We start from the raw sequence: 25,037 nt of genomic DNA, 5'->3' as shown, positions 1-25,037 counted from the left end.
GGGACCTGGAGATTCCTGATGGACACCAAGTTGAACATGAGCCAGCAACATGACTTTGTGGCAAAGAGGACTGATGATATCCTTGGCTTCATTCAGAGGAGCATTGCCAGCAGGTCAAGGAAGGCAAACAAACAAAAGCAAATAACATCCCACCAATACAAAAGACTTGTCAGTTTAATCAAGTCACAGAGAAGAACTGAGACTTGAAAAAAACGTATTATTCTTCTGTAAGGCCATGGGGGGGAGGGGGGGAGGAGGCGGGCATTTATAAACCTTATGGTATACATTAAGAAAGAATTTCCAACCCTAGTGTTTTGAGTTGAGCAGCCCTGATGTGATTACTCCAGAAGGCAGCAAAAGTCTACTTCTAAGACTTTGAGACACAAACATTTGGACAAAAGTTTCATAAATATGGTAACAATAATTCAGTATATTACAGTGTATCATAAATATACTAAAGCAGTAGTCTAATCCTACCTTGCTGGTGGACACAAATCAAATTCTGTCACATAAACTGAATTTATAACATTGAAATCTTTCATGCTCTTCATATACAGATGAACCAAAATAACATCCTTCAGTTTCAATCCCTCTGAAGTAATATTGGCTGCAGGATAAAAATAATACAGCTGTTAAAGACAGAATATTTAAAACGTGTAGTAAGATAGCATAGGCCTCCTGATTTTGTTCAGCAAACCAACTAGTAATAAACCTAATAGTTGCCTTAACATACTGGCTTTCTCCCTGTAATACCTATTTTTTTCATGGAACTCTTTCTCATGTTAGTTTTCCAAAAGTACAGAAACAGAATGCAAATAAAACGTATCCACCTTGAGCAGCGGTGAATTCTTGCCCTAAGAAAACTTAACATGCATTAATGTAAGTAGATATGTTACAGTCCAAATTCCTTGTATCCGTAAGTTTTATTACCTTGTCTTTTTTTTAATTTTCAGTCTATGAATGCTAGTAATCTATAAAAGAATTTGAATGAAGTACAGAACTAGAAAGGACAATAACAGGTCCTCTAGTGCATCACCCTCTTCAAAGAAAAGATCAAATATTTATATACTATTCCAGAGGGATGCTTGTCTAAGCTGTTTTTAAAAACCCTCACTGCGATAGTAAGCTCCGCATAAACAAATGGCAAAACAGACAACAGGAAACAGAAGTAGCCACAGGAGAAATGAAGGAAAGATGAGAGCAGAGGGAAGTTCAAGCAGACAGTTAAAGAAAAGATACTGGGAAGTCAAGATCACCTGAATGGGTATGCGAGGAAGATTTCAGTCATAGCACTTAAGGAGAATATAAACATAATCAATACAATAACCAGATACGTGAATCAGCTCTGCAGTGTGGACCTTTTGTAACTCACAAGCAATAGAAACTAAATGAAGAACAAAATCTTCTCTGAATACAGAACATACATAATAACAGAGTTCCATGTGACCTAACCTAGACTTTAAACTTTACTGTTACAGTGTGTACCTGTACATATCTATATATATTTGTTTTCCAGTGGAGAAGTACGAGTATGAAGACAATCTCTGTTGGCTGTTGCTTTAGTGAGAAACAAAATTTGTTTTTGTGAAATACATTTCTATGCTCTTTTAAGGCAGTTCAGGAGTTGATACACTTCGATAAAGCTCAGTTTGGTCACACCAATACTGAATTTTGCTTTAAATGTCTCAGCTTTACTTAGTGATACTGCCATTAGTGTTGGCTATCTGGGAATTCTCATTGACAGAAAAGGAGGCATGCACTAAGTGATATAAGAGATTACATAGCAATTAAAATAGAACTCCTATGAAGTCAAGATACATTTGCAGAAATATCAGCTGAGAAATTAGCACATAATGATAATTCTGTTCAGAAATATAAAAGTATTTGAATACTGCCTGATAGCAATCACTAGGTCAATACCAGTTGCTATGTCATCAGTCAAGGAGGAAACAAGGACATTTTTCAGATTTCCAGCTGCCATTTTAGTCAAGACGACAGAGTTTTGGCCTGCAGTTAAAATTCTGCAGCATTATATGTAATACTGGAGGGGAAAAAAACAAAACAAAGCAAACCCAGGTCTAAGTTTAAAATGCATAAGCCAACAAACTAACTCAAATTTGTGGACATGTAACAGTAGTACAGCAAGTTGAAGGCAAAGATATTTGGATAAATTCAGAATTTCTAGATTTATTTTAAAAAAAATCTTCTTAAAGTAAATAAAAGTACAATCCCCTTTTCTTTTACTTGAATTAGAGGAATGATGGGAAATAATTTCTCCGTAGCTTGTAAGCAGAGTAAAATTGGCCTCCCAAAGCACTGTATCTAGCAGAAAGGCATAAATGATGAACCAGGGTTCTTGACAAGTTCCGTTTCCCAAGGCAGGACTCTTACATAGCACATCTCCAGGATGTACAGGGAAACCATACAACCTTTCTGTTGACTTTCAAGCCATTCACTGTTCCAAATAATTTATAAAATATGATCAGGTCACACTCATCCTTATTTAGGCAGACTTGCCTAAAAAGAACAGATCCAAAAGATGACATTGGCCAAGGTACAACTTTTTTTTTTTTTTTTTTAAATAGGTTATCCAGGATCCTTAGGCCAAGAGCCACAAAAGGCAGCCTCAAAACTGTCTACAGGAAGTAGTATTTTAGACTAAATTTTCATGTAATAAAAGTCTGTGTAGTTCCCTCAAGCCTAGGGAGCTTTGCCATTGTACAGCTTCACCAGAGCTGCTTTATATGTAAAGCACTGCCATCTATGTCATCTTCCCATGATATCTAAAGAAAAGTTTAGCAAAAGAGTTTAAGAAAATAAATGTAAACATTAATCAGTTCTTAGCTTCACAGGAGAATTCCATCCACTTTACAGAACAACCACATGTTTCATAACACCTAGTAATATATTTCCATTCCTGAATCCTTTTAGCAGCACTTATCCTCTTTAGAGGCGATTAAATCAGCTAACCCAGAGAAGAGATGGTTAAAACACCTGTGCTTCTTCCATTCTCATAGCACCGAAAACTGAACTGCTGTATAGATCATGAGTTCAGAAAAAGCAGCTCAGTTAAGTTCCCAGAAACAAATTGTTTCCTTCGCCACGACAGAACCACAATTCAATCAGTCTTCCACACCCACTTCCAAAAAGAGAAAAACGAAAGGAAATGTGAGAACTGACACTTTCTACCACGGATCAGAAAATTACTGTTTTTCTCAACTATAATACAGCTAATGCAAGTAATTTGCTTTAAGCAATAGGCTACTGTACTAGTCAGAGACACAATCTTTTTTGACAGATGCTAAGGCAAAAATGTATAATGTTTTTACTGGCAGTTTTCCATTCAAATATAATGAGAACAAAACAAAACATTACACAACCCTTTTGCTTCAGTTTACAGATTATCAGCCCAGGAGATTTACAGTAAATACTATTGTCTTTTACTACAAGTTTGATCACATCCACCTTGCTCATTTCCAAGCAATCAAAAACTAAGGACCTTTTACAAAGTATAATTTCTTTGTCTCTGAAAACATTCTAAGGTTTCTTCATCATCCTATATTCAATTATGAATACTCAGTTGCACATGCAAAAAATAAGATTTTATAGGACAATACCTCACAGAAGTTCATGAACAAGAATACGAGCCTACCTATTTAGATACTAAAAAAATATTTCCATTCTTATGAATGAAAATAAGCCTGTATAAACATGCTTTACTTAAAATTTGGAATGCAAAAAATAACCAACAAAAAATGTGAACATTTTATTTTATATGTCAGTATCTTGTAAGAGAGGGACAGTAAGGAACATGGATTTCATGATTCCCAAGATAGCATTTTCTCCTTTACATTAAGAATATAAATGAGATTTACTGCTACTGACCTAATCCTAGATGCCAAAATGTGCAACAGCTTTCTAGAAAACTTAATTTAAAATTATGGTAGCTACAAAAGTGCTTTAGCAAGTAGGCAGCATCCAAAGCACACGTGCATACTCACACACACAGTATATATTGCAAGAAAGCTATAAAGCAAGATATAAAGCAAGTAAGTACTGTGGAAATAGTGTTGTTACAGTGATATGAACACTACTCTGGATTTCTAGGGTCTTCAAAAGCCAGTCAAATTATGATATGTTCAATATTAAAGCTGGCAGTCTTGATATTAATGATTCCAATCAAACACAAAATAAGACGGGAAACTGACAACCACAACATTTAAAGTTATAAAAACAATACGACAATACAGATTCTTACTTTATACTATATTAAAACCAGTATAATTAACAGCAGATAAGTGAATAAAGCACCTCGGAGAGAAGAAAATGCTTCCCTTGCTGCGTCTTGAGCATTTTTGCCTTCTGATGGAAGGAAGTGAGCAGTGATACCTGAAAACCACTGGTAGCCACCCAGGGATCTTCTTGAACTTCCAAATGTCTTACCTATCGGAAAAAAAGAATAGAACTCTGATGAAAATAATGAAAGATTTCAGATTAACCAAGAATACATTTTAAATTGTTTAAGTAAAAAGAATTTACACAGAGAAAAGAAAAAAAATCACGAACTGTAAAAACATCTTCAAAACATATTTACAGACAAGTAAATACAAAACAAAAACTTACTTTTAAGTGTGCTGGTAACAAAACTTCCAAATGCTACTTGACAAATCCTTCTCTAACACTGCCTTCAGAAAATATGCCAACAAGTAGTATTTAGCTGAGAATTTCAGTACTTTCCCTCCTTCTTTCCATTTTTGCTGACCTTTTACAATTTTTCTACCTATTTTGATACAGACTTGGCACAAGATGTGACACTGTGACGTGACACATTAAAATTTTCAAAAGTACCTAAGTGACACAGGATATCTTTGAATTTATACACCAAATTTTAATGGAAGCCCTGTGTTTAACCTGGTTCTGATAATCTTAGCAAACACGTAACACAATAAGGCATTTTTTAACATCCCACCAGGCACTTATCCATATTCAAGAGCCTAAATACTCTTCAATATCAAACACTATTACGCTATGAAACTTAGTTTTCAGGAAAAGTTTACTAATCTTTGGGTGTAGTGTAACAGTGATGCTGTGGAACTTCAATGACAGTACCAATCTATGAACTCAGGTTTTAACCACCTCATGTTGGAGGCAGTGCTTAGTATCAGGCATATGATTAGTTATTGCAGCTCTCCTAAGGGACAGTAACTTGCTAGGCTGCTAAACCTGATCATGCATGTCACCCTGAGGTTCCTTGAATGGGGACAGGCTCATATACTAAGTAAGCAAGTTGTGTTTTGTACTACTTTTTAGAATTTGCTTTTCTGTCTTCAATTTAAAAACAGTAGAGCATGGGTATATATGTGGTTAGACCTTTTAAATAAAACTCAATCCCTCCACTCAAAGGAATTATTAGATAATGGTAATTTCATTCAGGCAAACAGAACACATTTATGTGTGTTCTCTGAAAGAAACAAAAAAATGGGTTATGCTTCTTCTGTAAAGTAACTTGAAATGCTTCATTGCTACAGATCTATTGATTCCCATCAGAAAAAAAGACGCATTTTAGTAGGATCCCTTTTTTTTTCAAACTTGTTATTAAAGGTCACAAACATTCTTTCCAGGAGTGTTCTTACAGTAATTAACAGTGTACTCCACCAGGGCATGAAATACTCAATATTACTTTTCTAACTAACGTTGTGCAAGACTCACTGAAATCCAAAGAATTATGTTTCAAAGACTTCCAGATGACTGGAATGTTTTTCTGTGGTTCCTCCTCTTCTGATGAAGGGAAAATATAGTCATCATTGCAGCTTATCTCACAAGAACAGCTATTGACCATAAATGTACCTGAAGATTTCCCCTGCTTGAGACAAACATTATAAAATAAGCAAGTAAACAGCATTACAAGCAGTATGAAATCAGTACATTTTATCATTCAAATTTTGTATTTCAATTACAAAAAAATACTACAGCTCAATGGGTAGTTAAGCTTAGAACAATTCGTGGAAGAACAGCATTAGGATTTCCCACTATTTAGATTGCAGAAACTGGCAGAATACAATGTGCTCCTGCTGACATATCACATGGAATAAACATGCAGACTTAGTAGTAAATAAGAACAACAGATATGAAAAATTATGAGACTCGAGATAAGAGATGGAAAGAATACTATGATGAAGAAATGCTATTCCACAATTATATAAAAGACAACTATGTTTTCCAAAAATAGTATAAATTAAGCGAAAAAAGGAACAAAAGTATAAAAGTAACAATTTGATAATTAACACTGTCACTAAACACTTGAAACAGAGCAAAAGACTAACAAGAAAATTTTAAAACTCTGTGGAACCTTGAATGAATGCAGTCCATGTAAAAAAATAATCTCTTTCTATTCGTTGCACAAAGATCCTTCCATCAAACTCACCACAGCTTGGGATGCCCAGAGTTTTGAGATACAGAAAGGAGCATTTCCTAGGATTTATACACCAAAGTAACTTCTTGACAAGGAAGGAAAATAATTCACTGTACTTTCTCTTCTCAAATGCTTTCTTAGGCCTGGGAAGAGGGAACTACCTACCGTGCCGTTTAAAGCAAAATACACAGAGACAGACTGCATACGGACCAATCTTCCAAAATTCTGTGTTCGTTATATTTTCAGTAAGTCATGTAATTACAGCATTACGTTACATATTTTTTTTTTTTTTTTTCAGTTTAGAGCAATCAGAACCCCAACTCTCTTCCATCTGATTTTCCAAGGCAGCCTAATCTGTAGAGCATGTTGACTTTGGGATCACTAGGGTGGCTAATACTACTTGTCTTCATCTAAAACCAGTATGAATTATGACAGAATTTATCCATAAACCTTAACCAAACATCACTGCATGCTGTAACTTCAGATTCTATCGATTAATTTTCTGCTCAAATGTCTCAAATTTCATATAGTGTCTAAACTATGCATTTTTCTGCAGGCTTCTTGAATACTAAATTCACAAAAATTATGATAAAGCCAAATAAAGCAAGATAAAAAGTTGACAAAATATGAAGCCTTTGGCAATCCCTAAATATGTATTAGAAACTGCTGCATATTCCTTTAGCTCACAAATTAGCGTGCTATCTACGGAATTTCCATGCAAAACGTCTATGAAAAAGAATATTAACAATATATAATGAAGGACTCATAAGGTCACCTGAAGCTTGACCCTCTGCCATTCTCTGCTTTCTAACAATTAGATCCCATCAAGCTGTCAAATAAAATCGGACATATTAAAAGTTATTAACCAAATTTGAATATAGGCATTTTCAAATATAAAGAAAAAGTAATTTTATTTTTTTTCTTTCCTTTGGAAAATAAAACACATCCTACTGCAACTTCAAAAGTTTTCTCTTAATATTAAGCAAAAAAAAGTGAGAAAAAAAAAGGCAGAAAACTACCGTGTGCATCAGTAGTCTGCAACTAAAACTCAGTATTTACACTGATATTTGACTTCACTGGAGAGAAAGGATCCAGCTAAGTTAAAGTAGTGTATTTGGAAATTCTCAGGAAAGGCTAAATTACAAAAAGTTCATTACCTATAAGAGGAAACAGCTCTGCTGCCTCTAAAAGGGCTCAAGGGGAGTTTTATAAGCGCTGTAAACACTAAAGCTATGCTCTGAGAGGGGCTGATGTTCTTTGATTGGACCTTATTTTATTCATTCCTCCAAGAAAGGCATGGAAGTCAAGGCAATAATCTACTTTATGTGAATCAATTGTACATGAGAGGTTAAAAGAAGTCAACTAAATGTAACATAATAGTGCAAAGATGAAAACTGCAATTTAGCACAAACATGACATGCATTCCAACATTAAAATATACAAGCATCCAACAGCATCTATACCATTTCCCTCTCATTGAATTACACCTTCTACTGCTGCTGTCAGTTGATATATTTTGCCGTTACCCAGAGGGCTGCCTGATAGCTCCTAACCCTTCAGGTATGACTTAGAAAATAAAGAAGCAGGAACACAAATCTGTAATTGAAATAGATCTTAAGTTGGATTATCTACAAGAACCAAGAAAATGCCTTTTTTTCTACTTTTTAAGTTACTATTTTTTTATCCACAAGACATCGCTTTATAAAAATATACAGACTGTATAGAGGCATGAAGTGCTAAATGTGCTACCATTTCCTTCTTGCAAATTGTTGTTTTATTAAATTAGTGGCTTTCACTGGCTAATTTGTAACGTCCATCATGAAACAATCAATTTGCATTGCAGCATGGGCACTCACTGAGTACTACTGTAGCATACAGAGTTTGCACCTCTCGGTCCTACCCCCTGGGTAAGCGTGCACAGACATGGTGATACGAACGATACTATCACAATGCTGCCTTGGGTTTTGTTTTCACATGACCTGGATTTCAACTTCAATATGGCATAACAATCCATCACAAGGGAAAAAATGTGTTAACTGGAAAGGGAAAAGTTCCAGCTTGCCAGTATGACAGCCACATTGTTTCTCGCTTTTGTTAAGCTTTACGTAATTACCTTTCAAGAGATCTAGAGATGCAGATATCTTGCGTAGGTACTACTAGAGACCTGTAACTTCTCTCCACTCCCTAACCTGGAGGACTGAATTTATACACTCTGCAAGTGAACATGAAAAGAGCACCTATTCCATTTTTATGCCATCTGTGAAAATTGGTCTTTCAACTATGTTTCTAAACATGTTTTCTGCAAAATGTGCTTCATAAAAAATTCATGGGGATGTAGTGAGACTCACAGACTGTATCACAACTGGTTTGGTCTAACTTACAGAACTCCCCTGTAGCTTTGTAATTTTCTAATACTACAAATATTCCAAATTGATGCCCCATTAAATATTTGTATCATCTACAGTAACATCCCTTTTTCCTAAATATGTCAATATTTTATAAATTGTTAAGCTTATATCAATATTGCTTTACAGGTATAAATAAAAACATCCATCTGTGTTTACGCACACACACAAACAGCTGGTCAATTGCAAAATTTTTTGGAAATTACTAAGAAGTACTAGAAATTCTACAATGGCTCTTACACCAAAGACCATAAAAATAATTATAGACTACCATTGATTTCAATGCCTACGATATATCACAATGATTCATTCAAGGCTGACTCCCACGATGCTCCAAAAACATAGGTAATCAATCACTTTCTGCAGCAGCACAGGTGTGGGCTACAGCAGAAGTATTAGGTGTGGAACCTGGCACTAGAAGAGAAAGAGGCTCGATGCCAGCCTAAGTAGAGCTGCCAGACTCTGTTTAGCAGCTATATTCAAATCTCATACAAATGTTGGTCTTCCATTCCTGTCGACAGAGAAAGTAATCTAAGAATTTAAAACTTCAAGTTATAGACTGCCACAAACAGACTAACTTTCCCTGAATAATACTCTCATCACTTTAAAAACAAAATCTCAAGCTTGCTATAATGACATTTTAATTAAATCTTACAGAACCTATTTTATCACATAACATTTTCATGTTACTTCACAGACGCAATATATTTTCCCATTTGTTACACTGTTTCTCCCACACCCACTGTACATTGTGATACCAACCTAATTTTGGATCAGCGCCTGCATCCATGCATATGCTTAACTGTATTCACATAACTCATGTCAGCGATGCAAGTGCGCTCAGAGTGAAGTTAAGCAAATGCACCAGTGTTCCAAAATCCATATTCTCCTGTTGAAAAAGACTTGGAGCTAGGACTTTGAATGATATAGCTGAAATTCCTTGCAGTGGTCTTTTATGAAAACAACAGATTGCCTTCTTAAAAAGCTTACATTCTCCACCACAGAAACTGGTATAAAAACCTATCACAACACAATTCCAAAACTGATAGTTCTCCCACTGCACAGCAATGAGAATACAGGGGGGCAGAGAGCTCAGAAAACATAAGGAAAGACTATCATTGTCTCTTTATTCTTTGTGGTATACCTTGATAACGGAACTCCTTGAAATAAAAATAATAAGAGAGACTACATACATCTGCTTGCAGTATTTCAAGTACAATACACAGACACATAGTCCTTAACTCTGAAAGACTTCCAAATAAAGTCTCTTCATTATGAAAAGAGAACAGAAAATTCTCTTTTCTCAGAGAACTGGACTGAATCTGCAATCAAATGGAGTAGGAAAGAAAATTCTTTATTTATTATCTTAGCGTTTGAAATAACTCAACGTACAAAAAAATTTTTGCACTATTTGTTACAAAGTTTTGAAAATATAACTGCAAGGGTTATCCATATTCTTATGATGCAGCAGGGAAAGTAAAGGTTACCTAGGAGAAGTATCATTCAATGATGACAAAGTATTCCAAAAATGCCACCCACAATGCCACCAACAAAACATACTTTGCAACTTGAAATTCCTTCCTGTTCCCTTGGACATCACTTACAACGTCTAATTCTACACTTAAAGTCCTAAATAGAGATTAACCAAAATAATTCAGGCCAGAAAGAACCGGACAGAAATAGGCTACAAACATAAATCAAAGCTAACCTGCAGGATCATGCTCCTTTAGTACACAAGGCATGTAAATATTTCCCAAACACCTTTTATAACATCTATAAGTGTTTTTAAAATCATCTCTAAATTGACCTGTGAAACAGATTTGCTGATGTTTAGCAAGGGTGTAACTGCTTGCACTTGCGTTCCACCCAAATAAGTCAAGATCTTTTACAAAGAGGAAAAAAAATACGCCTCACAATATCACTTTATGATAGGTAAACAGAATGCAATAGTATGCTATAAGAAAGAGCAGCAGCAGCCACTATTCCTCTCTCTGTTACAGGCAAACAGGCTTCTTCCTTCTGCCAAGTGCAGAAAGAAAACTACATGACTCCCTCTAATTCGGGGCTGCAGTTTCACAGCTTGTATTGTTTAATGTTTGCGTGCTCCTACTCACTGGAACTTGGGGAACAAAGTGTTCATTATTAAACGTGGGAAGGAGAGAATCTTAAAGCATGAATGATAGCTAATATGTTTGCTACTATCATCAGAAGTAGTAGGTTCACAGCAGCAGAAGCTGCAACAGCTTTAATTTCTGTTTCAAAAACCAATATACCAGAGTAACAGAATAGTATAATATGGGGGGGAGGGGGGGGGAGGTAATGTTTTGCAAGTTCATTGTGCTGTCAAAGTAAAAAAAACCACTGTTTCACAGTTGTATTTTTATCTAATTGAAAATATTCAAAATTGAATTTGTTTTGAATATAAAAGCTGATACACTTGATTTAAAACTTGTGGAGTGTGCTTCAGAAATTGCTGTGTCCTCAACAAAAAACATCCTATATTTTAAATGTACAAAGTGACAGTCTTACTGGCAAAGTAAAATATCAATGAAGTTGATGGTGTCTGTATCACATACATCACAGTGGTAACCTTGTTTGTTTACAACGGAGTAAATGAGCCATTCCTGAATTTTGAGCATTAGTGTTCTATTAGCGTTATTATTTATTCTTAATGTTTTTTTTTAAAATGCCTACAAAAAGTTAAGTCATGTTTACTAAACTTCTAATAATGTCTCAATTATAAAATCTTATATTTATTTATCTCTTTAGCCTTTTCTGTATCACTGCTAACGAAAGAAAAGAGGGTGTGTTAAAAAAAGCTTCAATTATTATGCAAGAACACATTTTGAAGTTGCACGGTAATGTATTAAACCAGAACAGTGAGTAAAATGTTATTTTCCCCCAGGCACAAGGGCTCATTTTGCTGCCAGAAACAATCGAAAACAAATTTCTACGCAGGCTTTGTAGTTAAACATGAAGAATTTTAGCTGAAGAAAATACATTGTAGAGGAGGAAAGACAGCAGAGACTAAGGTACACTACCTATAATTGCATAATGATTATAAAAGTAAGTTCAAAGAATGTAAAATTAACACCTGTGGCATGTAACTAAGATAAAATGAATATACAATAAAAGTTAAAAATATGTATATCTCTCAGTTGACATGATTACAAAACTGATGTCATAATACTTATTAGAATTACACATCACTGCAGTCTATTAATGGTTTCTACAAAGTGCTTACATAAGTGGCTACTTTTACACATTTTTCATAATGGAGTATTTTTTGCCCTATTTTCAGTAATCCCTTAAAAGCCTGAAACTAAAATTAGTTCTCCTTCTAAAGCAGTTTTTCCCTGCAGTGCTTTGTTATTGTAGGATTGGCTTTTAAGCGTTGAATTACTAACTGATATTTAAAGTTATGTAAGGCTTGTAAGCAACAAATAGTGAGAAAAAGTACAGTACTACAGGCATATCAATCTTGAAGGCATCTCTTATCATTATGCAGTTAAATCACACCAACTTAGTAACAAGTTATGCTCTGAAAGACTGACTTGTTCTCCATATTCATAATTTCCTGAAAACCTGGCTTATTTTATCATGACATAAAATAACGTATAGCCAAAGAATTCTGCTGCTTTTTCTTATGAGAAACCCACTGCAGAAAATAGACTATTTTCTTTTTAACTATATAAGACATCAGTTTATATACCAAAATCCAGGGCAAGCCTCTGTAAACCTTACCCCTTTGACAGTGTGACGGCTTTGTCTACAAAGAATTTGAAGTATGATTTACTACAACCCTGCTTGAAACTGTGAGGCTTTAACCAAATCTAAAACATATACATAAGAAGGGGAAAAGAGGTTCTGAACAGATAAAAGTAAAATCTTGATTCTTATATAAAATGTTATGCATTTTAATATGACTTTTTGCCTGATTTATGTAAAGCTCTGTGTTTTTCATTTTCCCTAGCCTGTCACGTTGTAGTGATGTACGGTGCATTTTAGCATCAAGTTTGCCATGAGTAATAAAGTCAGTGCCCCCAAAGAAATATTAATATATTATCACTCTTCCCTACCATGCCCTGCTCCCAAATTTTCCTTTATTCAGCCTATTTGGTTTTGCTTCACATATCCTTTTCACAGTCTCCCACGCAAATATTTAATGTTTTATTTTTGAAAGAAATCCCAAACTACAAATTGTCAGGATGAAATAGAATTTACTTTCCAAAGCAAGAATGAGGCCATCATGGAAGAAAAATGTACAGGTATTTTATCTGTTTGGAATGATAAAATAAAAAAAAGGGGGGGAGGGGGAGAATGCATGATCTATTGAAAGAAATTCAGGAAATGTAGTTGCTCAAGAGACACGAAATGTAAAATACCAATATAATAACATTCTGTAACAATCCCTGCACCTAGAAGAGGTTCAGTGATCTTCAAAGAGTAGAAAAAAGCAGGAAGACCTATAAAAAGATGACTGCAAGAGTAGTAGGAAGGCACTCTCCTACTTGAGTGAGGCACTCGCTTCAACAAAATACTAGCAGTTATAGATGTTCAGGAGGAAAAAGAAAATTCATTTTACCCGCAGAATAATGTAAAGAAAAATAGAAAAGTGCTGGCAAATACTAAGAAAAATAACTTCTGTTTTGACCTTCTTAGCTCTGCTCACATAAATGTCTGCAGTACTTAAACCACTAGATTTCCTATTCCTGTTCTGTTGTTTCCATGGAATCATAAACTAAGAGACTGAATGCCAGTGAACTACTAATAATTCCCTTAAGATCTTTGACAATCTCCTCTACATGATTTGAAGTCATTCATTAGATGTATCTTTCATATGGAAAAGATAAAACCCATTACATTTAAAACTCCAGTGCTTACAGGTCAACAGATTTTCAAATCATCCACTTTACATCAGAAACAGCAAAAAGAGATGCCACCTCCCAGCAAATCAACACTGTTCATACAGTTCACTAATAGAGCTGTGCTCCGCAGAGTGACCAGCTGTACTACACAGGTTACACATATGTTTGACTGAATCACGTTGGCTGATCATCTTGTGGTTTCAAGATGAAAAACAGTACAGAAATATACTAACTCCATTCATTCGACACAAGGTACCATTTCTGTTGAGTTTCTCCTTATGGCAAGTTCTGACATTCAAATAAATATGTACATTGTTATTTGAAAGTACATCCACATGAGAAAATGTAGTTTCACTCCAAACTGTGACAAAGCAACATAAAAATAGAAAGAAATGCATACAGCTTTAAAGAAAGATGACATTTGCAATCTACTTGCCTTATTCTCCAGGTGTAATTTTAAAAAATGAAGGTAGGCCACAGGTGCAAATGCATCAGCCGAATGCACAACCACCTCGGCTGAATCTCTGAAACACAAAAATTATTTGCATAAAATATTAGTATTTTCTATATGTAAAATTATATACTTAATTGCCATCTAACAGACTCCAAGGGAACTCATTGAAAATCTATTATTTTCTTATTTGGTTTTTATATCAATCAAGAAAAAATAGTTTTTATACAAAATCGTACTGTTGAACACCACATTATCTTCACTAGTTTTCAATTTTCAAAAGGAATACTATACTTCCAGAGCAGTTCTGAGAAATTCAGTTACCTTTAGTCTATGAAAGCATAAGTGGCATTATGTTTTACATTCTGAGACTAACAGGTAAAGCAATCTTTAATTTCATCAACAGGAAATTTCTTTAAAAGTCCATTTTTCTTGATTAACACTTCAGGGATTAGTTCTTGAGGTATTAACAACATACAATATTTCACGCTGAGAAACTGACTGATTCAACCATCTTGCATCTGATATTGAAGACTACTAGACACAACTTTTTAATGCCAAATGTGTTGGTAACAATGATAAACTTCCTGTGTGCCGATTCAAATTAGTTAATTTTAGTTTTCCTTTTTACAGACGCAATCTGTCACACTGATTCATAAAAGGCAGTATCTGTTATATCCATCTGCATGGTTTTACTACTTAAGAAAAAGGTAGCTCTAGGAAACAAACATCAGAAGGTGAGAAACTCAAAGAAAACATAAAAGAAATTCAGATGCAGTACAAGAAAATCTGAAAAATTTTATAAGTACGGACATATTTATAAGTTTCTTGAAACCACAGTGCCCTTGATACCTTCACAGTATTCAATGAGATAAGACAGATAGACTTCTAGTAATGCCACATAAAAACCATGTAAACTGGAAGCAGTTAAACTCTTGGCCAGATTCTACTGACTTAATTAAAGTGTAAAATTAACAGAAATAACTGTTCTATAAACTGTGTTTTGGGATTTAAAATATAAGAAGACCTAAGATAATCTTCATCACTACATTGCACAATAAGGATAAACACCTTTAGCATAAAAAGCTCCACTTTCCTTTTAGTAAACTTTTAAAGTAATTTGAAAAATAAGCTTTCAGCTTCATTCTTGAGAGTAATTATCAAGATTTTTTACAATCAAAGTATCACTTATTCCTTTAAGATAAAGAAAGTCCCTTAAGATTAATTTTTTTCAAATGATCATGCTGTCTTCTAAATCTAACAGGAGTAGGTAGAAAGTAACTTTGGAAATCTTTAGTAATAGGAATACATAATTGGAAATAATAAAAACTGGACACCAAGAATCCAGTAGCACCTGGTACATGGGTATCCTCAGTGTCTGAGGATATTTTCAATAAAGATTTCCTGCTTGCTGTTCAAGTCCTATATGGGGAAGTCTGGCACTTTTCAGTGATGCATAAACTACTTAAAACTAAATTAACAGAAAAGCTTATGTGAGAAAGGAATAACAAAAATTTAGGGCTGTTAAACGTATGTGTCTCTTGAATTGAAAGAATACCTAGTAACTTTAAAAAATATATTTAACTCCAAAGTTAAAGAAGTAGTTCTGCTTGTATGCCTGCATGTTCCAATTCACTAGGTACAGCAGAATAGATGCTAAAGATTGTTACCTATGCTAACTAATCAATAACTTTAGAATTTTTGAGTACTTATCTGTTGATCAAGAAGTATCACAAATATTAAGAGATCATAAATATTTGTTCTCAGTATGAAATACATTCCTATGACATACAGCAAACATATGGGTATTTGATGGGACCGTAAATTGGCATATCTAGTTTAATATGCCAATATTTCTCAGCTGATGGGTGACGATAGGTAGATTATGTGGTGCTGAAAACAGTATTACAATACATAAATTCCAAACATACATCATTGTTCTAACTGATAAAATTTACAGTCTCGTTCAATAGCAAATAGGTGGAAAGCAGAACAGTTTTGTTTGCATCCAATGATAAGTCAATGATTAAAAAAATAGGAAGTCTTGAACTTACACGTCACATCCAGCTAGGGAAACAGTAAAAATAAACAACATGCCAAACCATATCAAAAGCAGAGATTAAAATGAAAAACAAAGATTCGAGAAACCCTGATAATTATATAAAGGCCATTTCATGCTGCAATTCTGAATTTTGAGTAGGAACATGACTACATAAGGTGATTCGTGTTTGATTATGATGGAAACACAGGAATTTTGTTGAGGAACATTTTCAGAAGACTTTGGAAAACAATGAAGTATAGTTGAAAAACTGTCCTAATTATCTATTTTTTGAAATCTTAATCATCTGATCTCTCAAGTCTCTGAAGATCTAGGAAAAATCTAATAATTTTAGAATACTCAGTATCATTTTCACAGGACAAATATAACAAGTGAGAGCAAGTCTGAGAGTATAATCAGTGCTCTCAGAACAGGATTATCTTTTCGTGTATACAGATTTGCTTTTAACTCCAAACCTAGAATTACAAACCTAAACACAGAGCTAATGGTAAGGTATATGAATGCAAAATCATATTCCCAGATATTTCAACTATGCCAATTTACTTGAAAAGAACATCAAACTATTCTGTGTTCCATAAATACAAATGGGCCTTTATTGTAAGACTAGATATTAGATGGCATTCACATAGATGAGAAATGTATCTTTATGACTTGAAGAGGCATTAATCAATTGCACTTTAAATACCAATGTAAGGAGGACAGGAAATGCTTGGTACCTCTCAAATATTGAGCATAAGAAAGCTGACATCTGGATTACAGTAGTCTACCTGGGAAAACCAGATAAAAACCCATCTGACCCTTGGTTGAATATCTTGATTGTAAGATATCACTTTCATTGCTAAATGTTGTTTATTTTCAAATATTTCACTCTATTTTCTGTGCTTTCTTCATGAGGCATGTTTTTTAACGACGATTGAGAAGAATGGCAAGAATTCAATTTAATATTCAAAAGCAAAATCCATCATATAGTCTTACATTAAAAAGACTCCCACATCTTCATAATAAGTAACACATCAAGGACATATATCTGAACTAGCAGATTTCCTTCTTTTTCAAAGGATATACTGTAGAAACATATTTTGTCACAAGTTTCATGTGACAAAAACATAAACCAGTGAAAACAATACCTGAAAGTAGTGTTAATAATGACATGCGTATTAGATTTTCTCCTGTTGTATTGGGTTTACATGGCAAGGTTTTGGTAGCAGGGGGAAGGCTGTGGGGGTGGTGGCCCCTGTGAGAGGAGACCAGGAGTTGCTGAACCCATCAGCAACACTGGTGGTGCTTGTATGATAATACATTTTAAAAAGGGTAAAAATGCTGTGCAGCAGCTGTGAGAGGACAGAGAAAAATGTGAGAGAAACAGCACCTCAGACACCAAGGTTGGTGAAGAAGTGGGAAGAGGTGCTCCAAGCACCAGGGCTAAGGTTCCATACAGCATGTGGGAAAGACCATGGTGAAGCAGGTACCCCTCCTGGGGGGGCGAGGGGGGCATGCCCATGGAGGACCAAATCAGAGCAGAAATCCACGCTGCAACCTGTGGAGGACCCCATGCTGGACCAGGCTGTTGGCAGGAACTATGGCCAGCGGAAAGGACCTCATGCAGGAGCAGGTTTTCTGACAGCAACTGTGACCTTGCGTAGGTCCCACACTAGAGCAGTCTATTCTTGAAGAACTGTAGTCCATGGAAAGGACCTCTGCTGGAGTAGTTCTTGAAGAACTGCCCCATGGTAAAGATCCATGCTGGAGCAGTTTCTGAAGGACTGTAGTCCATTGAACAGACCCAGGCAGGAGCAGGGGAAAAGTGTGAAGCGGAAGGAGCAGCAGAGACACGGTGTTATGAACTGACGCAACCCCCATCCCCCTTCCCTTTGCACTTCTCAGTGGAGAGGATGTAGAAGAGTCAGGAACAAAAAAAGTGAAGTTAAGCCTGCGATGAATGGGTGGGAAGAAAAAGTGGTTTTAGCTTTGTCTTTGTTTCTCACTATCCTTTTTTTTTTTTTTTTTTTAAATTGGCAATAAATTAATTTTCCCCAAGTTGAGTCTGCTTTGCCCACAATAATTGGTAAGCCATCACCCTGTCCTTATCTTGACCTAAAAGCTTTATCATTTTATTTTGTTCCGCTGTCTTGCTGAGGAGGAGTGAGAGCAGCGTAGTGGGCACCTGGCAGCCAGCAAAGGTTAACCCATCACACCTGTTTAGTCACAAAAGTAATCTTCAATGTCTTCCTCGGAAACTTTCTCTAGGAAGATGTCTTGGAGGAGTTCAAGAACTTAGGGACCCTTGACAATCTTGACAGGTTTTAACCTGTAAATTGTAATTCTTACAACTCCATTTAAGCTTAAAAAATTTTATCAGGCTGTATACCAAAACCATGGCTATCTAAACATTTGGAAACTATACTAGCATAGTTAACAACATGATTACAAAGTCCATTTAGATTCAGTGTTCATGAAAAGAAAGAATGAAAAGCACAAAATAAATAAACTTGTATCTTATTTAATGACAAAGAAACTACAAAATATTTTTCTTTAGAAGTTCATAAAGTAATAGATTTTACATGAATGGCCCCTCAAAAATCATGTCTTTATGACACGAATGTAAGAGCTAAGCAGAGCTAATCAAGCCAGAGACACACAATGCCAGTGTAGCCATTCAGTTTCCGTTATGGAAATGTATACTTAGAACTATTTGACTAACTGTTTAACAGTCTGCTGTACCATATATTTATTATTAAATACCCACTGATTTATATATTTGTCTTTTCCTATATTTTTTTGTGCATTTATTGTTAACTTTTATTATTACTTGGAGTGTTGCCAATAGAAATAAAGACAACTCAGCCAGACCACCTCTGTTTTAGCTTTTCCTAGTTTCTGAACGGTCATTAAACCACTGATAGCCAAATACATTTAAAATATATTATATGATATTCCTACTTAAACTGATATTTGGTTGATCTCAACCCAAGGGCACAATGTACTTTCCTAAGTGTTCCTCAAATTCTATGGAAAAAAAAAAATAATTAGCTTTTCAACCAAGAATTTCTCATGAGATTTGATATAGTCTTCTCCAATCTATTGTATCTATGCAAAGAAACCTTTGCAAAGGAGCACTGGGAAGTTATGTATCCAATTCCAATGAACTCGCAGATTTAATCTGTAACATAAGAAGCCCCAAAATAAATAGAATGTAAATAATCAGCCAAACACATTTAAATGCATAAACTGATACAAGTGCATTTAATCTCTTGGTTAAAATCTAGCAATCCTTCTTCTGAAGTTTACTTTTTGTTGCAAGCATTGCAATATAAACACTGCATAGGCCATATTTATATGGTAATGTGTAGCATTACTCTAAAGGAGAAAGTTTCACAAAATTCTGCCTCTGACACCTACTGGAATTGATAAGAATTTGTCAGTTTAATAGAAATCATATCAGACTTGAAATGCAAAAATGAATCATTCTTCTATCAATGATTTCACAATATTTTCCTTTCTGCTGAAAGAGCAAATTCTATCTGAGGGAATATTGGGGAGTTTTGTCCTTTGTCCTCAAGTTTATTTGTGACAGGATGTACATAAGCATTATACACATTTTATTTTAAATTCCAGCTTAACTTTCCAACTCCTACTAGTCAGCAGATTGGTTCACAATCTACCACTTCTACCTAGCACCTAGTTACCCCCAGAGAATCTTCTCCAAGAGTCTCACTTCCTGGCCCATACATTCATAATTCCATACATGAACTTAAATCCGACTTAAAGATTCTATATTGCTACTTTCTGAATCTTCTTCTTACTAAAGAATTCCATAGCTTTCCTTGATAGAGACATCTCCAGACTCAAATTATCTAGTTTTTTAATTCACTTCAGAGGACATACCTCCTAGGCAACCGATAATTCAGCAGCTATCTGCCAGAATAGCTACCATCCCTTTTACCAGTTTGTCTACTGCTCTTCTCCCAAATGCCATGCAACAAAACAGAGATGTTAACAGCTACTGGTTCTCTGTTCTTTATACGGACAGATCCCAGTCTTACAGAAAAATGAAACAAACAGACCTTCACCATGAAAGCCTTAATCATGTCTATACGCTCCATAATCTTGACCTTCCCTAAGACGACGGAGTATCACCAATACATGATTACTAGTCTGTTTACTTGGCTAAGAAAAGGAACAGCAGTCAAAACATCTCACTTGAAGCAAGCAGGCTTAGCTATTTAACAGACTAATAAGAAACTCGCATCATGACACAAATATTTTCCATATCCACCACACAGATTTTAGCAATTTATGTCAAAGGAATAAACTACTCAGTGTTAATTAGATGGATGCATGCAAAGTTTGTATTTAAAACACCCTCTAATAATTGAAGAAAAATGTTTATCGTTATCATTCTAAGCTGCTAAACTTAAAACACATACACACGGTTAACAGAACCCACAGGCTACTGATGTGGCAGTTTATCAAATGTAGCTGTAATGAAAGATAAATATTACAGGCAATTCGCACTTCATGAAAGGATAAAAGTGTCAGTGTGTAGGTACCAGTTTTACTGCAGGCCATAATCAGCAAGTAAACGAAAGTGCAAATGTCTAAAAAGTTTATAGCCCTCTATGAAGGCCTCGTCTTGTCAGGTATTGATTTAGGTTTTCAGAGGACTTTGCCAGTGTTAAACAAAGTGAGTGTTTGTGAACTTAGAAGACATGTTTTACCTCTGCCAACAAAAGTTGCCTCAAGCTAAATGTGAGTATGTTCCCATTGCTTTAACGTAAGAAAATGGAAGAAACTGTTCCTTACACAACTATTTTCTTCTTAAATAGAGGGCAGTCCAGAGTGAATGTTTCATATTCTCCACCTTCTCCACAAGCATGGACTCCATATTTCTCAGAAAGCTAACACAAAAGGGAAATTAAAATACATAAGTATTACATTAAAGCACTCTATTAAATATATTTTGCTGAAAATGTCAATGTGCACTTTCTAAAAGACTACCCATTAAAAGGCTGAAAAAACCCAAATATCATACAGAGTGTTCTTGATTTCTTCATATGCATATTACAATGATTTAAAAATTAGCAATGTGTTATATTTTAAGTAGAACTGTGACATTCAGATAAACAAATGAATTCCCAGTCCTTCTTCCTCAGTGGACATGAAAGGTCATTCAGACTCCCGTATTTGCCTACCTTTCTTTAGCACACATAGATTGCTTCGGTGAGAAACTTGTAATGGAAATCAACACAAGACATACCACTTCACATACCAGTATACAATGAACATAATTTTTGGCAACAGATTCAACAACTGCATTCTATATTTTGGTAAATATCCATTCTTTAAAAAAATTCTAAAAAAGAGAATCCATTAGAGTTTTCTTAGTCAAAAGCAAAAAGCTAAAGAAAGATCTAAAGAGCAATAAGCTGTTTCTTTTATAAACTGTACAGAATATACATTCTAAATCAACATATACATATAAGAATTTTGCTGAAGCTCTGGATATTTCACTAAAACACTTAACTACATAAACCAATAATTTCAAAATAAGAGACATGACTATCTTAATTACTCCCTGCTTTGTAAGTGAGCGGCTGTGGAGCAGGAATCAAAGTCCTTTTACTGGAGTAAGGAGCACACAACTGCTGAATAGTTCACTGTAATTCTGCACTAATGTACTGCACTGATATGTACAGTAATCAGGCACCTGCACCATGCCTGAGCGTGGGGACACTCTCCCTTTTTCTGCAGGAGAAATTCACCTCCTCATCAGCAGATTATATCACCTTCTAAAGTGTCCCAGGCACTCACTGCTTCAAGCCAAGTGCTATCCAGGTTTTTTCACATTAAACAGGCATTAACATTCTGCTTCAAGTAGTTCATGAGAAGCTGAACTGCAGCCCTTAACTCCATTGCTAACACCAATGTTACTACTGGGAATATTTATTTAACCCCCTTATGCTTTTCCTTAGAGGAACAGATGCCCACCCATGACGCTTCTGCAGTCAAAGTAGCAATGCAGTTCTCCACAACATGTATTGGAACATATATTAAATCATTTTTCAATGTCTTGTTATGAGAGACATTTTTCACTTTTCCTTTCACATCTTCTTTTAAAGAAAAGAAGCAGAAGAAAACTTTTAATCAAGTACTCATTAAAAAATTACACTCCTGACATAAAAGAGAACTCCATCTGTCAACAATGGCAACAAGGTTTCTATAGGACAAATACATCAAGAATAATTAATGTTGATGCAACAAGAATGGACAACCTATAAAACAGTTAGTCAAAACCTTTTACTCTTCCTCTTGTAGCTTCCACTGCAAAAAACCCTAAACAAAGCTACTAAAAAAAAAAAAAATTAAAGAGAGAAAACCAGAAAAGATCTAACTGTAACCTTTGCACAGTAAATACAAAGCGTGACTGTCTACATGTCACTTTCAAAACCAGTAGCTCTGCTTGTAACCATCGGTGCCTAGAATAACTACTGGCAATTAACACTGAATACTCAAAAGATGTGAGACTATTTCCTATCTTTGTTGTGGGAAATCCTCGTTTTCAATGTCACTGGCTTCAAGATCATTCTTGACACCAATTATACAAGGTGCTAAAGGATTTTCAGTTGCCACTGAAGCACTGAAGCTCATTGAACAGATCCTTAATGTTCATTTAACAAAGGCAGCAACGTTTTTAAAATGTCATCAATGACACCAGAACTTTACCTTTTAGTCATTTGGAAGTTTTTGAATACCAAAGATTTTGCTTTGCAAGTTGGATGTTATAAATATAACAATACAACAGCTGAGACTCTAATCTAAATTTGATGATTGCTAAATCTGCCTCCTAGTTCAAATGAGCCAGAAAACAGCAAATTTATAAATTACACAACTAAAAACGCGTTTGGTTCAAAATCTGAAATAAATATCATGAAAACATATTATAGACTACACAAAATTCATCTTAACTCAAATACACAATGAGACAAAGTATGTAAATAATCAGCCCAAACATCACCCGAAGAACAGTCTCTTCCTACCTTGGGAATGAAACACAAAGATTGCAGCTGACTTCCTCATTTAAGTTTAGTAATCAAAGAGAAAAGATATAAATCAAAGTGCTTCCTATTTCAGGTGAAGACTTTGTTCCCAGACAGAAATTGTAACACTTAGTAAATTCTCTATAATTACAGGAATGCTTTTTACATCAAGAAGTATTCATCAACTTCTAAGGCAAGCATACAAATGACTAAACATTTTCTTACTCTCTATTAGCAGAGACAGAAGTACAGCTGATATTACCATAATATGCATTTACCATTCTATTCATAAAGTCTAAGGAAAGTCTGCACAGCCCCTGAGATTTGGAAGCTGCCAACAAATTCTTTTGGTAAAAAAAACTAGGGCTCCTGGTATACAGGGAACAGTGGGACATGAGAGCAATTTAGTAATTTAGCAAGTATGTAGCAACCATTCATCAATAATTAATCAAAGACCTATCGTTTAGAAAAAAAGTAATCATTCAAGAACTTTCCTTGCCACAATACCCATGTCCTCAGCCAGTAAAATTCACCCCTGATAAAAGTATGGGTTGCAGATCATCATTGTACTCATAAGTTCAACCTTCTGTATGTAAAGCCAGAAAAAAATTGCAAAATTAAGTTTTTCCCACTCAAAACTCCACCACTTTAAATAGAACTTCAAAAATTCTCACAATCTTTTGCACCACACTAGGGAAAATGTTGTAATGAAAAATCCTGCACCTAGCTGAACAAAGAACTACTTAAATGACATTAGATGTCAATAGAGAACCCGAAAGGGAATCCCACAAGAACAGGAAAAAGCATAAATAAGCAAAAAACAAAGAGAACAATAAATTTCAAGGAATTTGCTGTAAAATTGGAAGTTACTGGTTAGATAACAACACAAAACAAAGATACAAGAGTATATAAGGCTGTGGTAGTTTGGGGGACGTGCAATGTTAAAAATGAATTTGTTATGGTGTTTGCTTTGGTATGGTCAGAATATTCAATTTTGTCTCTCCTTACTGAAAACTCTGAACTCCTTGCTCTCACATTCTGTCTAGCAGAGCTTCTGATGTTGAAGACTTCATTGGGTTGCAAAAGAGCATTTTTCACATCATAAACCCAAGCATTTCTCTTCAGTTTATAGTTAATGACTTGGTTTTATTAGGCCTTAAAGCCAACTAAGTATCCAGTAAAAACAATTTATTTGTACTGACTTGGACTTTCATAGCATGCATATGCACAAGAAACAGCTACAAGAACAAATATCAGTTGTGCAGTCTCCCCTGCAATGGCCTGACAACAATTTCCAAGTAGGGTCAGAATTCCCTACTAGTTCTACACCTTAAGCTATGCAGTCCTTGCTCTGTTTATTGTTGTATCAATAAAAGATAAAACCTGCAAATGGGGGTTTTGAGAAGTATTAAACCACAACAGTAAGAATTTCAGTGAAACCAGTTAAGACTTCACTTGAGCCATCAAACATCAAGAACACCACGTTAAATTCCCCAAAATACCAGGTACTTTTGGAGTTTTTGGACTTCTTAGTTTATTTTTTTCTTTTTAAAATGAATGATGGTGAAATCAAATGGGGAAGAATACTTCTTAAGGCGTATTTTAATCATACCCTATTAAAAATAAAAATTGCAATACTTGCTGCTACAGTTTCAAAGAAAGTGAAAGACTACTGACTCAACTGGGGTGAGTAGCTACCCTTTGCAGCCCCACTGAAGCTGGAACCTGAATTTTGGTAACAGAAGCTTTCCATGAACGCAGAGGCTATACCCTCCTACTTTTGGCTTATTTAACTAGTCCCACAA

The 25,037-nt window shown here is 35.1% G+C and overlaps 1 protein-coding gene across 3 annotated transcripts in view; it reads right to left on the bottom strand.

Annotated features, from left to right (window-relative positions):
* The window catches only part of DPH6 (diphthamine biosynthesis 6), a 201,530-nt gene that overhangs the window by 111,272 nt on the left and 65,221 nt on the right, over positions 1-25,037 (bottom strand). For 2 of the 3 annotated variants that reach the window (XM_074148897.1, XM_074148898.1), the window contains exons 7-11: positions 20,999-21,093; positions 14,122-14,209; positions 5,710-5,860; positions 4,312-4,443; positions 478-607 (exon numbers count right to left, since the gene is read on the bottom strand). In XM_074148897.1, coding sequence (XP_074004998.1) covers positions 478-607; positions 4,312-4,443; positions 5,710-5,860; positions 14,122-14,209; positions 20,999-21,093 — 596 coding nt within the window. Of the gene's footprint in view, positions 1-477; positions 608-4,311; positions 4,444-5,709; positions 5,864-14,121; positions 14,210-20,998; positions 21,094-25,037 lie in introns of all 3 variants that reach the window. The other variant, XM_074148896.1, reaches the window with a different exon arrangement.

The sequence above is a fragment of the Numenius arquata genome, chromosome 6 (genome assembly GCF_964106895.1).
Source record: "Numenius arquata chromosome 6, bNumArq3.hap1.1, whole genome shotgun sequence".
In the NCBI taxonomy this organism is placed as follows: Eukaryota; Metazoa; Chordata; class Aves; order Charadriiformes; family Scolopacidae; genus Numenius; species Numenius arquata.
This window is presented reverse-complemented; position numbering and strand designations above follow the sequence as displayed.